The sequence below is a fragment of the Paralichthys olivaceus genome, chromosome 3 (genome assembly GCF_024713975.1).
Source record: "Paralichthys olivaceus isolate ysfri-2021 chromosome 3, ASM2471397v2, whole genome shotgun sequence".
In the NCBI taxonomy this organism is placed as follows: domain Eukaryota; kingdom Metazoa; phylum Chordata; class Actinopteri; order Pleuronectiformes; family Paralichthyidae; genus Paralichthys; species Paralichthys olivaceus.
In genome coordinates this window covers 19,681,997-19,695,816 of record NC_091095.1, presented here as the reverse complement: position 1 = coordinate 19,695,816, position 13,820 = coordinate 19,681,997, and the positions used below count along the sequence as shown (strand labels likewise).

Here is a 13,820-nt window from a genome sequence, read left to right as displayed (position 1 = left end):
GAAATTCTGGAAGGAGACACATTAATAAAGAAAGAAAACCTGATCAATATTGTAGTTACATCGAAAATCTATTAGATGCATTTTAAAAGAGACATTAGGCTTGTTGTTTCAACCAACTAAAAACAAAGTCAGTCCTAATATTACTGATATTATATTTTATTGAGTTAGTTAATGGCCTGCTTTAATTGTTCGGTTTGTCATTCCTCACCTCTTAGTTTTAATCATTAATAAAATTTATGTTTTAAGCATGTGTATCCCTTTTCTTCACACAGCATTTTATGTCAAACAAATGCTTTTATTGTGGTTTAAATATACCTGATGACGTTTCAATTCAATGCACATATGTAATGTAACTCCATATATGCAAACACCACTTTGTTTAATCTTTTCCAAATGCAGTAAAAAAAAACTCAATGTGCAACAAAATCCAAGGTTATACATGACCACATTACAGCATTTTAATGCAAATGACAACCATATAACACAAAATAAAATCTGGACAAATGACTCATATTTGAATCATATTATTTGTGTACATTCAGACATCACTATACAGCAGTGGCAGAGGGCTGTGGTCACAGTCTGGATCAGTCAGTCGTGGTGCAGCAGCTCGGGTCTTGCTGTCTGGTGTTGTCTCTTTACACGTAGCTTCAGAGGTGGAGACTATGAAACATTTATACACATTATTAGAGGAAAGCAAGAACACACATACTGACATGTCTCTGACATTGTTTTCTACAAGTCACCACCACGTCATAAGGGTAGTGACAAGATTTTAGGGATTGCATGAAAATTACTGGGTGGGAAGGAGGGATGCAGTGTATTGTCTGTTTTTAGTGGGGCCTCCTCAGCATTATTACTATTTCTTTTGGACCCGCTCCAATGAAGAAAGTGCAGTAACTTCCATCTCAGTATCTCAAAACATGTTTATTAATAACCACAACAATTAAATTGGTACAACTCATTAAACACTTGAATAAAAGATCTTTCGGACCTTAAAGTGACAATTTGTAAGTTTTCTTGGATGTCAGACATGTTTGCTTGCCATCAGTGGTTGATGGTCAGGGTCCCTTGTTGTGTTTACAGCACAAGAGTTTATTATTCATCCTCTGAGCAGCACGACATTAAGGAATTAGAAGCAAAACATAGTTGTGGCTTTCCTCTGCTGGAGAAGTTTTTTGGAAAGTAGTTTGATGATGAACCTTTCTTCTAGACTGGTAAGTAAACAAGTGTACATGTTACTGTAAGCTATGTCAATACAGCAAAACTTAAAATAGAAATAAATGTTATTTTTATTGATCCTATGTGGTTGTAACTAATTTGGCAAGTTTAACATTATATAAAAAGGCCTTGCAAAAAAGTCTGTTTAAGTAATGATCCTTCCCTTAGTCTAATAAAAAATTTAAACTAATAATTTGCATACAGCCCCTGAATATTTCAAATGCCATTATATTTGTCTGTTTAAGACAACATGAATGAATGAATGTTGAGTTAGAAAGCAACAAACTAAAAACACAAGTTTAGAAAATTACCTTTAATTTACTCGTATTCTAAGGATCGTCTTCCATTTCGTGGCTGCAAGTGCAAACAAAATTGTATTATTTTTATTGTATTATTTCTGTTCAACATATCATCAATGGGCTTTTTTCTATTTCTCATCCTGACAGAAAAATGTTCATACCCGATAGAGAAAGTAACCTCTGCTCTGGATTCCACCAGGTCCCTGGAGTTCAGCCTGTATAGACAGAAGAACCACAGAATCTTTATGGGTCGGTACAGCACAGCAGCAAAAGCCAACAACACACACACACACCTACACTTCACATCTGGATTTTCCAAAGCCGACACACTCCACGTGTCTCGCTCACAATTCCTCTGTTTACTTTGTGAATGTCAGTGGTTGATAGCAATGGGGGATAAGTTCACCTGTCAGCTGCACTAATTTTAGACCGTAATTATTTCTAGTGTGGGGAAGAACAACAAATGAAGCTCATACAGAGAGTGAGCAGAGGTGCCCCGTGTCAAACAGTGTTATTGACATGTAAGCTCAGGAAGAGCAAAACACGTGTTGAAAGCAACTACAGAATGCAGCGCACACATTTCAATATTTGCCAAAAACAAAGTGCTATACTCTGTGTCTTCTTTAAAGGCTGCAATTGTATTTTTAGCCAACTGCTGCTTCTATGTTTTCAACCAAGGATGACAGTTGAATACATTCACTAACTAATCATTTTGCATATTTTAAATCAGTATTAATGACAGTATAATATAGGTTTTTGCATGTATAGTAGTATATTGTATGCTGAAAAACAAAACATCTTGATTTTGTTTCCATCCATCCGATTATTTCATGAGGCTGAAAACAGAAGATGGAGAGTGAAAGGGGAACTGATGAGGGTGATGCATATGCGCATCGAGAGTCCTCTCTCTCCTCTGATGCTGAGTTGGGAAACGAGATGGAGGAGAGGGTGCAACAGAGTGGTCTGACAAACACACACAGAGACAGAGCCACACGAACATAAATACATTGCCGAGTGTGGCGTGTGCAGAGGCAAAGAGTGAAACTGTTACAGGCAACACAAAAGAACATGCAACACAGAGATGTAAATATAATTAAAAATATGTCCTCAGGGCAGCAGTTTGTTCAGGGTCAGTGTTTTCATAAACAGATAACGTTATGCATTATTTCACATACTGGTGATGGACGAGAACAGGACAAAATCTCTTTGTATGTTATTAAAGGAATATGTTTTGTTGTGGCAAGTGAATGTGTGTCCAGGGATGTTCTATGGGTTTGAAGGCTCGGATGAGCTTAACGGATAATAAACACTAAAGACGTGATAATGATCACAACGTATTTCTTATGAAGTCTGATGATATAGAGAAAGTAAACAGTTTACTATACTTTATCACAGCAGCAGAAAAACATCTCTTTTCATCGTTCAGTCTGACGTTTTAATCCAATACATGACTTCTTGGTTTGATTTTCAATCCATTTTTTTGCACACAAGTCTCACTGTAGTATTTCTGCAACTTTTCCTCTGTTTCTTGATTGACGTGTGTGTTGTCCAGAGGGAGAGAGAGAGTGGGGGCAGAGTACTCATGCTATCAAGAAATAAGGTTTGAGAGAGTGTGCATGTGTGTGTGTGTGTGTGTGTGCGTGCATGTGTGCGTGCGTGTGCGTGTATAGTATTCGTGTATACACACAGCACAGTCGTTGTGGTTGTGTACCTGCACACATTTCATCAGTAGATACAATGTGGATACTTCTTTTATTGCCTCACATATAATAGCTCTGTGGTTAAGGTGCTTTCTTAGGTCAAACAACTTCTTTAATCAAAAACACACAAACAAGTCAACATGGTTTAATGTCCATGTTGGTCTCGTCTAACCATTTCAGGGGAAACAGTAGTTGCAGAAACCTAAATTGTACTTACCCTTTTACTTTTTTCTTGCAATTCCAGCTCCTGAGAAAAAAACACTATGTCATTTGTCTATGTTCGCAAGAGTCATTTCATGTGGAATGTGGGAAAATATGTAGCACTTAAGTTTTTGAGACCGTGTGAAATACCTTTGACTTCTGAACCAGCATCATGACACATAGCTCTGCTAAGACATCAGATGCCTGGAATAAAAATAAAAATTGAAATAAATGCTAATAAAATAAATATACTGAGAGTGCTTTTTGTAAAATAATAAGGGACAAAGAACAAAAACAAGGCGGACAGAATCACACGTCACTCACCCAAAGCTTAATGTCTGCAGAGAGGTAGGATGAGCACACAGCATCTATCTGTGGAGAGTTGGAGGTTAATATGATGAAAATATGATTAAGAAAGAAAAGCAGAAAGAAAGAAAGAAAGATTGAATACCTGGCTGAAGAGCTGCCTCTGGTCTGTTGTAGCTTGCTTAACTTCTGCTGGAGCACCTGTTGTTTCATGCAATAGAAACACACACACTGAGGCTGAAATAATATAACACACAATGAGCTATTTTCCATCATCCTCACACACATTTACATCTGACAACAATGATATGGTTTTACTGACAGGAGACTGATAAAGCATGAAGCTGTAGTGCCTCTGCTGTGATGTGGAACAGCTTCTCCTGTATGACCGTTTAGTGGAAGCTCTGCTCTGACATGATTGCGGTGGACGTCCATTAGCAGGGTAACAGCTTTGCTATTTAGAAGCTTGCGTAAGTTATTGTTCCAACATGTTGACATGAGATTACTGCCTGAACTGTATTTTCATCAATTTGTTGTCTTCCTGCAAATACAAGTCAGCAGCATGCAGCTTAGACGTGGATGCCGAATCCCAAAGCTTTCACGGACCAGTGCAAAGACAACTTTGACATTACGGGGACTGAGAAGCGACAGTCCATCTACATTTTCAAACATTTTAATCATGCAGGACTTTGTCTCAGTTAATAGACACGACAAATCAGAGGTTGAGAGATCAAGAGGGCATTTCTGGTTGCAAAAATGTCTCTCTTGTTTGACATCAAATCCTTGAATGAGAAAGGACACTGTCACTCATGATAGTGATCCAGCTGGACAATGGTGTGCTGATAACGTGCAATAATAAGGTGGAGAAAGGCAAATATGATGAGCTTTTAATCTAAAATATAGAACAATGTTTCTACTGTTAATAATTAATAATAGTTATAATTAATTTAAAAAATAATAATATTATGTTTCTACTGTTAAATGAAAGGTGAACAAACACATGTACATTATGGTATTACAGTAAAGGATATAAGACAAAATGATGTTGCATAAAGTAACAAAGTATGAGTATAAGAAAATATAATAAACATATACATCATGTTTACACTTTAGTTAATATGTTGGAATAAACTAAATTAAAAGAAACATGAGATAGACAGATAGATAGATAGATAGATAGATAGATAGATAGATAGATAGATAGATAGATAGACAGATAGATAGATAGATAGATAGATAGATAGATAGATAGATAGATACTTTCACACGTGCAAGAACTTGAGAGTTTGATCTTCCACAAAGTTAGAGAGAAAGTGAAGTATAAAGACATAAAGCAGAGTAGAGCAGTGTGTGTGACTCACTGGTGCAGACTGGTATGGTGAGGATGAGCAGGGCTGCCAGGGTGATGCTGGCCGTGCTCAGTGGACTCATGGCGCCGCCGCTGCTGCTGCTGCTGCCGCTGCTGCTGCTGGAGGCTCCGCACTGCTCAGGATCACTTTGGCTCTGGAAGGTCCTCATCTCTCTCTCACTGGACTGTCCTCGCTCTTCTGGTCTTGCCCTCCTTCTTCTGTGTCTCTTGCTTTTGTTTTGATTCTTGACTTCTTGCTCTTCTGAGAGTTGCAGCCTCACGTCAGAGGAATATGAAGGCTCGTGTCAAACACGCACCCGCGCTGACACTTGACTGCGTCATTAGAGGCGCGGGAGAAGTTGGAGATGTGATGGATAGATTGAACGGTGCGTACAGTGGCCACCAACAGAGAAGAGACAAGCATTTATTCTTATGCACATTAGTATTTTCACGTTATTATCATCGAGTTCTCTCTTAGTTTAATTGAGAAAGTCTTCTTCTAAGCCAGTGGTGGATCGAGGGTTTTCAGGGGCCATAAAGGGGCCACAATTTAAACAGATGGGGCAAATTATTTGTTTAACATCCATGAACAATTCCTGATTCATTAAGGTGCACATTTAAGTCATTCCCTGTTTACTGTTAGCTCTATGACTTTGATTCAAAGCCACACATCATTGAATATACTGTAGTTCAACAATTGCTCCTTGTTCAAGCACATACTTCAAAAATATAATAAACCACCTTTATCTAGGCTGCATAGCACCTTTCAAATCACAGGTACAAAGCTGGTTCAAAATCAAAAATTAATGACAAATTACTTTTCAACAGTTTTCTACGGTGGCCGAGAGAGCTCAACGCACCGCAAGAAAAAACATGCAAATAGAAAAACATATGCAAATTATGACAACAAGTCTGCTACTTGTCAATGGTGATGGAACTTCACGAAGCATTGAACTGCAGCCAGGTTTTGGGTCCCCTGGAAACATTTTCCATTGTTGTTTTTGCAATTTGTTTTTTTTTAATAAATTAAAATAGGAGAAAGAACACCTATAGAAATGTGGCTTTTAAAGAGACTTAAAATATGACACCAGGTTTGCCTCATCAGGGAGGTTTTTCTAAAGAAAGGTAACCCTGAGAGAAAAGGCCTGGTCACTTTTGGGCCTCAGCCCGGACGAGTATCGTCTTTGCTGAGGATCTCAGGTTTCAACTGGGCACATACCTGAAATGTTCTGAGGTGGGTTCAGAATGGGGCTTTAAAGTCAGCAATAAAATCGTAATTCTATAATGTAGAAGCCAGTCATGGGAAGCTAAAATTAGAGTAATATGTTCTATTTTAGTAGTAGCACTAATAAAATTTTTTTGTTGTTAGTATTGTTAGTAAGTCACAGGTGTTTTTTCTAGACGACTGACAGGACAGGGTCACTTCAGGCTGCCAATCCGATTTCAGCTGGGGTCACTGCCCCCCTGGATCTGCGCCTGGATGCGCCCCTGAATCAGCTCACCATACCTCTGTGAGGGACAGATAAAATTCCTGTGACTGTATAGTTTGTATAGTGTGACTGAGGTTACTGCTATTGGAGAAACTTCCTCAGACCTGTGATAGCTATCATTTCATAGAATTTATACTTTTCTTTCTTTAATTTTTAATCATTCAGCAATTTACTGTAAGAAGACAGAAACTTGAAACCAACATATAGTTTCTCTAAGAGGTGACACTTTTATGGATTATATTTATGACTACTATTGAAGGACCTTTCGACAAAAATGATTACAATTCAAAAAGGAAAGAGGAAAGAAACACAAACATGGGATTTAAAAAGAGAAATGATAATAACAGCAACAATAATTATAATCATTTCATATAGCTGTTTTTACAATTTTCAAAGACATAAAGACCAATGATTCTATATACAGGAAGCCTGTGTGGAGATTTGTGAACAGGACTTTTTTTTATCTTAGTGAGTACTATACTGATATATATTTTTTCAAAGCTTGAAATTGACCATGATTTTCTTTTTGTACACACATCAGGAACACATTTCTGTCCTCACCTCACTTGTGTTATCTCACGCCTGAGCCCCATTGTAATGATCAGTGGTTAGTTGCGACACCATATTTTGTTTTAGAGATACTATACTATTTAGAAATGACTATATTATCAGATTTATTTCACTTCAGAACAATATTATTAACATTTCTTACTTGTCATCCATCACAGTGCAATATCTTAATATGCGTAAGACCAAATACTGGTTTCAAAAAACTAAAATTACAGCATATTTACATTTATAGCCCTGGTGAATTTAACATTTAAAGCAGAATTCAGGCTCTATAATTAGTTTTATTGTATGGAACATGTCTTCATAGACAACCTTTGTTCAACTTTTCATCCATACTCTTAAGTAAATTCAAATCTCCCTCATTATTAAAGAAACTCATGATGGATAATTTCTAAAATTCCTTCTGTCATTAAAAGCTGATGATCTTTGTGTGAAGCTGTGAGTGTGTGTGTGTGTGTGTGTGTGTGTGTGTGTGTGTGTGTGTGTGTGTGTGTGTGTGTGTGTGTGAAGGTATTGATAATATAAATAACAATAATCAATTCGGATCTTTTGGAGTAAACCAAAAAAATTGCTTGCTCATTATGGGAACTGTTGGTTGTCTCTTTAATCTTGTAACCTTACTATTTAAAGTGCCTTTAAATAATTTATGTTGTAACAAACACAAAAAAGAATTTCACTTTTTCACTGTTTCCCAACAAGGAGCTGCTTCATCATTTGAACTCCTGAGCTCTGTGGACTCCCTCTGAAGTGATTTTTTTGAGAGCATAATGAACCAAATTTATAATTGTGTAATTCACTGCAGTCATCACACTCATCCACACCCTTGTCATCCTCCTACACTAATCTCTTAGTCTTCTTTCATACTAACATGAATTAAGAACCAACAGTGGATGTCAATGAACAAGCATAGCGACAGAAGCACTGTGCTTCCTGTCTCCTGAAAGCTCTGGAGAAAGCTTCACTTTGTCCACCATTCTGCAGAAGTCGTCAAATGTCATGACCTTAAAAGAGTTTCATTGTATTATGAAGTTGACTGGCATTTGCATGTGCTGGTCTAATTGGTTTGTTTGAGTTAAAACCCAGAGGTGCTGGGGGAAGGTTATTGTCGGTGATTCACACACCGTCACACCTTGAGGACACAACTCAGATTACAGTCATTGTCATGTTACTCTGTTTCCAAAGCACAATCGAGACCCAGAAATTATTATCCAAGAAATGTCATCGAATTTGCTCCAGTGTTCATATGATTTTCTCACAATTTTGGGAGAAAATGTGCCTACAAGTCCAATAAATAAGGGTCCAGGGTGTAATATTCAAGTGAAAAGGATCTATTGGCAGATATTAAATATAAACCGATCCTAGTGATGTTTTCACTGGTGTGTTTCATCTAAATTGTTGTTTTCTTTACCCTAGAACGGGCCCTTTATATTTTAATGCTTTATATTTACATCAGGTCCTTTTTACAGTAGCCCAAACTGGACAAACTAAACCACTTTTGAGTTTTTATTTCAAGTGAAGGCTATGTTGGAAGGGGAGGGTGAGGTGAGGGGTATTCAGCTGCAACATGCAAGTGTTAAAATTAAAATTAAAAAGTTACAATTTTAACAAGCTGGCATTTCCTCTTGTTCCTCACACTTTTTGCTCAGCTAAACTAATTGGTTTCCAGCATATACTGTATATAAAGATGGACAACATGATTGCTCCCCAAAAGTGAAGCCAAAGATTCTACATGAATCACCCCCTGGCTGCATTATAGGCCATAAATCCCACTTCCACCATGTTAGTGGATGGGATATGGACCAAACAAAAAGTAAATTATGTTAATAAAGTATGTCCGTTTTTTTTTTTTTCTTAAATATGGTTTCTGTCATTGAGATAAAGTGATTGCTGCTGCACCAACTCTGGCTACAAATATGAAAGATGGCAGCATTCATATCTGGGCCATTTGGACTAATTTCTACATAGTAGGAAGTGGATATGCATCTTTATATACAGTACAGTCTGTGTTTCCTGGGCTTCATATGTTACTGACAGTTTCAAGTATGGGATCAAAGTTGTCATTAAAATCCACCAGAAAGCTTTTAACTTCCCTAAATGCTGAATTTAGATTTCAAGCGCTGGAGCTGATGTTATGAATTAAAGTAGTGACTCAGACCCACCAAAACACATCCATCCTTTATGTTTCCTTGCATGGGCTGACTGATGATTCATGAAAACAAGTGGAAAATGAGCAGGGAGAGTCACCTATTAACAAGTCATATCCTACAAAGACAATTAGTTAATCCTATAAAATCTTTATTGTATTTCCAAAGTATTGGACTAATTAAAATCCTACTTTGTAGACAGCTGCCTGAATATCCTCCTTCTATCTTGTGCCTTAAATGGAAGTTACTGCTGTGACTTAAAACTGAACCAACTGAAAAATTGCAGAAAGGTCTTGATGAATCAATATTGCTGTTAATAACGATTAGACTATTTTGTTTAGATTATGCAAATAATATCCATTGTTAATATTCTTATGCTTAGATCGGGTTGCATGCTAACTCAGAAAGTGATCAGTTTTTTATTACATGATGAGAATAAGGGATTATTAACTTTAATTATACAACTACTGGTGAATCTTGGTGTAATGGAGATCCTTGTCATAAGTTATCATTTCGATTTTGACCTCTGTTTTGAACCTCTAACTCATAATGATACTTATGCCGAGTGTATCAAGTAACAGAAAGCCACTTTTTATTTTCATTTTATATTAGGATTTGTGCAATTACTGTCATACTGCATGGCTGTAAGTACCATTACATTCTATCAGTACACAGAATATCACATTCTGTCTAAGCACATTCACAATGTCCTGTGAAGGCAGAACTGACTAAATGAATGTTAGCATGTAATAAGAAATCCTCTTATTCACACTAAGATATACACAGTGCTGAGATTTCAAGATCTTTTCAACCCATCCTTTTTTACCATGTTTGTTGCTTGATCAACTCCAGCTTCCTTTAAGATCTAAGTTTGAGATCTAAGTTAGATTCTTGAATCTTGAATCTAAGTTGAAATATGTTGTAGCTTCTATAATAATATCAGTAATATTAAAACCCTTAAAGCATCCTATTTTAAGATAATAGTTTCAAAATGAGTTTGATGGTTCACTGACACTTCATTTTCACTCATCCCAATTGCCTCTTCTTGCTCTATATGTATCTTTAGTGAATATTAAGCAAGGACACTTTTAAATTGTCAGAGTTTGATGTATTTGTTTCAACTGTCGCTCTTCTGGTCCAGGAAGCCAGGGGTCATGGGTAATATCTGCCATTCAGTAGTGTTTCAGTTCAGTGAGTGTGAGCTCAGAAGTCAGAGCTCTGCTTTCAAACTACAAATGTACTAAAATCATAACTTCCAGTTGAAGTTGACTACAGATTGTGTTGGATTCTTTTTTCTTAGTGTTTTACCTCAAAACCTACACTTTATTTGTCAATGTATTCATTGGTGTATTTAACAGAGACAGAGCACATTAATAAATGTTGCTGGGCATACACCAGAGTCACTGTTGCCAAAGGGTTGTTTTTCATTTTGAGTCCCTGGACAGATGTTAAAAAGTCAGCCTAAGGAAGTTTTTTTTTTCATTATGAAAGTTATTGAAATCATTTATAAGCAGATATACTATATGAGACACTATAGATGAATTAGAGGGGCATTTTAATGCATAGTCAGACAATAAGTTTTAACTTGTGTTGTCTGGAATGAAATCCCACTGTGTCTTTGAGTGCGTCTGCAGAAGCTTCATTTTAAACATTTGTTTCTCAGATCAGAGTGTGGTGGAGTTGTCCTTGGAGTAAAGTCACAAAGGTGACATTAATAGAATTAACCAAAATTGGACTTGAGAGAGGCCATACCTCTGCCAAGCCCAGCAGTCCCCTCAAATTCAAGCTACACCAAGATGAATACAACTGTATGAATCAGTTCCCTAAATGTGCCTGATTTTTCCCATCAAGATCCATTAATTATTCTCTCAGAAATGAGTGAAAATCTCAAAAAGTGATAAAGAAGTGTCAAATATTCCTGGATCCGCCCTCTGATCTGCATCTGCTCCAAAATTTACTGGGTTCTTCCCTCAGCCATAAAACATCCTTCCATCCAAACAACAAACAAACAAGCAGTCAGGCAGCCCCTTGCTGGTAGGAGGTAAATTACAACAAAAGAAGTTTAATCAAGTGTTATGTGTACACCTCCACACTGTCCTGAAAGGAGGCTACAAGTGGGTATACATTCTCAGGTCTTCACCAAATAAACCGGAGGTGCATGAATAAAGATGTTTTTGTTATATTAAAGGGCTTTTTACACTATATACATTAAAATGTTATGCTGCATCATATAAATAGAAATCTCAGAATAAAATACGCATTTCTTTGCTTTAATACCTATAACAGAAAGTAAAGAAGAAGTACAGAAATCCATGTAGTTTTCAAATTTTAAACCTTCTGGTGCTCGTCGGCACAGTCCCTATCTCCCTTTGATTGCTGAGTGGAGATAATGAGCCAACATTTTCTCTAATCATCAAGTGAATTTACGAGCAGCAACACAAATCATGCTTTATATTCGTTCTCAGATCTGATTTTATTCTCAGTTCATTTCCACTCATCATCGTCAACTTTAGCATTTTGAATTCATGCTTGTCTTCATATTCATTCATGATAATCCTCTCGCATGCTCTCCCCTCTAATCCTCACCTAACTCTCACCCTACACTAACAGGAAAGCACTCTTGCCGGTACACATACATATACGCACTCTTTAAATGACATGATTGCTTTAAAACAAACTCGCACACATGATCGACCTCTCCTAACAAGCAGAGAGCTCTGTGCGGAGCATTGCTCATGTAATAGCGGCTCTCATGCTTATACTTCAGTTTGGAAACCCAGCGTGTTCTTCTTTATGTGCAATTTTGTAGGAATGAGAGAAGGCCTCACCTTGGGATGAGGTTACCAAAGTGGGGAAAGAGTGTTCACACAAGTTTTCATATAGGTGCCCATTACTGTGTTGTGCTGCTCATACAGAGTCTGTGTATGGATGGTCAGGTGTCACTTTCATTTACATATTGAAGATATGAAAGCCACCTGATGGGAGTCAATGGAAATTACCAGAACAGTAGCTTAGGGACAATTGAGTCGCAATATATTTAAAGATGAGTCATGTTTTGCTGTTTGAGGCTTGAAAAAGCCAAAAACTAGTGACTAAGTAATTCAGAGACATTATAGGAATATTGTTAAACTCAGTCTGTACATATGCAGATGTATTCATTTACAATACAACAGTTATGAGTCAAAAACAACACAGATGCATTAAAGGCTGCACAAAATGCCATCCAGATAGCAACTCAAACGTTTCTGATTCCAAACAGAAATAGAAAATGCTATCAGCCTTTAATCACCCGTGTGAATGTCAAATGTAGATTACACAGATGCAATCACCTTCCCTTGATGCTGCAGCACCGGCATGAAAAGCCCTTTTGTTTTGTGAGTAACATCTGGATGTCATCCACCGTGCATGTCACTGGGGCTCCCTCATCACTGCACTGCCCTCCTGACACGTCAGGTTCATTCAGCGGGGGACATCTCTCACCTGCTGTGCAAGTTTCTGCTCCTGTGACTAAATACTGTATCTTTTAATTTTCATTCACATTCTGCCACAATCAAGCTAACAGGTTCTTCTGCAGCAGCTATACCACAGTCCAGCCTGTGGGGAGTTATTGTTTTGTTTTTTTTTGCCGGATGTGTCAGCCTGTTTTAAGAACATCAACGTCAGCACTGGATATACAGACCTTTGACATTCACAGAATACATGGAGTAAGTGCCAGAATAGCATGACCTGCAGGTGAATCATGACAACGTAGCAAAACAGATATGATGAAGGTAGATAATTAAAGCATGTGTGTGTTCTGTTTTGTAATATGTGTGTATGAGATGTGTGTGTTCTTTGATTCTACATTAAAGATGCCAGGCGAAAAAAGGGGGGCATTATTTTTATGGACTTAATTGTACAATCGCAATCACAAAATGTATGTGTGAGGAAAAATGTGAGAAAGTTAAACTGGTAAATTCAGATTATTTAAGTTGCCTCTATGATATTAAGGGAGATAACACTTTTATATCTCTTTAGACCCTTATAGACTTGCTGTAAATTCCTCTGATGGCAAAAATGAATTATTGTCCTCTGTAATGTTTCATATTGAAGTGATAACTCTTTTATATAAACACAGCAGGCCGGAAATATGTGAAACTCACATTGTACCTCGGGTCATTTTCCTCCTACCACTTGTTAATCTGTGACTTTCTCATAGATCACGTCTGATTCACTGTGTTGACACTGCACAAAACAAATACATCATTGCAACAGTGACAACAAACAGACATACACAACGTATAATAACACAACAAAAAAAGGTACCTACAGAACTGACAACTTGGACTAACAATGCCACCTGATGTTCTGAAAAGATACTGCATGTGGTCCACCAGCAGCATGGGGTCACGTGTATTTAAGCATGAAAATGTATAAACTCAAAAACGACTTTAATCAAATACTTTGTGAGCAATAATGAGGAAACAACTGTGTCTCAATAAAATGATTCACCTATTTGAAATGAAAAAGGGCTAAAGCCTAAAGACATGAGACATGTTTGA

The 13,820-nt window shown here is 37.2% G+C and overlaps 1 protein-coding gene across 1 annotated transcript; it reads right to left on the bottom strand.

The window, feature by feature from the left end:
* Positions 1-258: 258 nt before the first annotated feature.
* Positions 259-5,412, bottom strand: nmu (neuromedin U). Its single transcript, XM_020080859.2, has 8 exons — positions 5,089-5,412; positions 3,873-3,928; positions 3,746-3,793; positions 3,572-3,625; positions 3,438-3,467; positions 1,682-1,735; positions 1,533-1,575; positions 259-663 (listed from the first exon to the last, which is right to left on the bottom strand). Exons 1-7 carry the CDS (start codon positions 5,243-5,245, stop codon positions 1,540-1,542), a joined length of 435 nt encoding a protein of 144 aa, XP_019936418.2. The 5' UTR covers positions 5,246-5,412; the 3' UTR covers positions 259-663; positions 1,533-1,539.
* Positions 5,413-13,820: the final 8,408 nt, after the last annotated feature.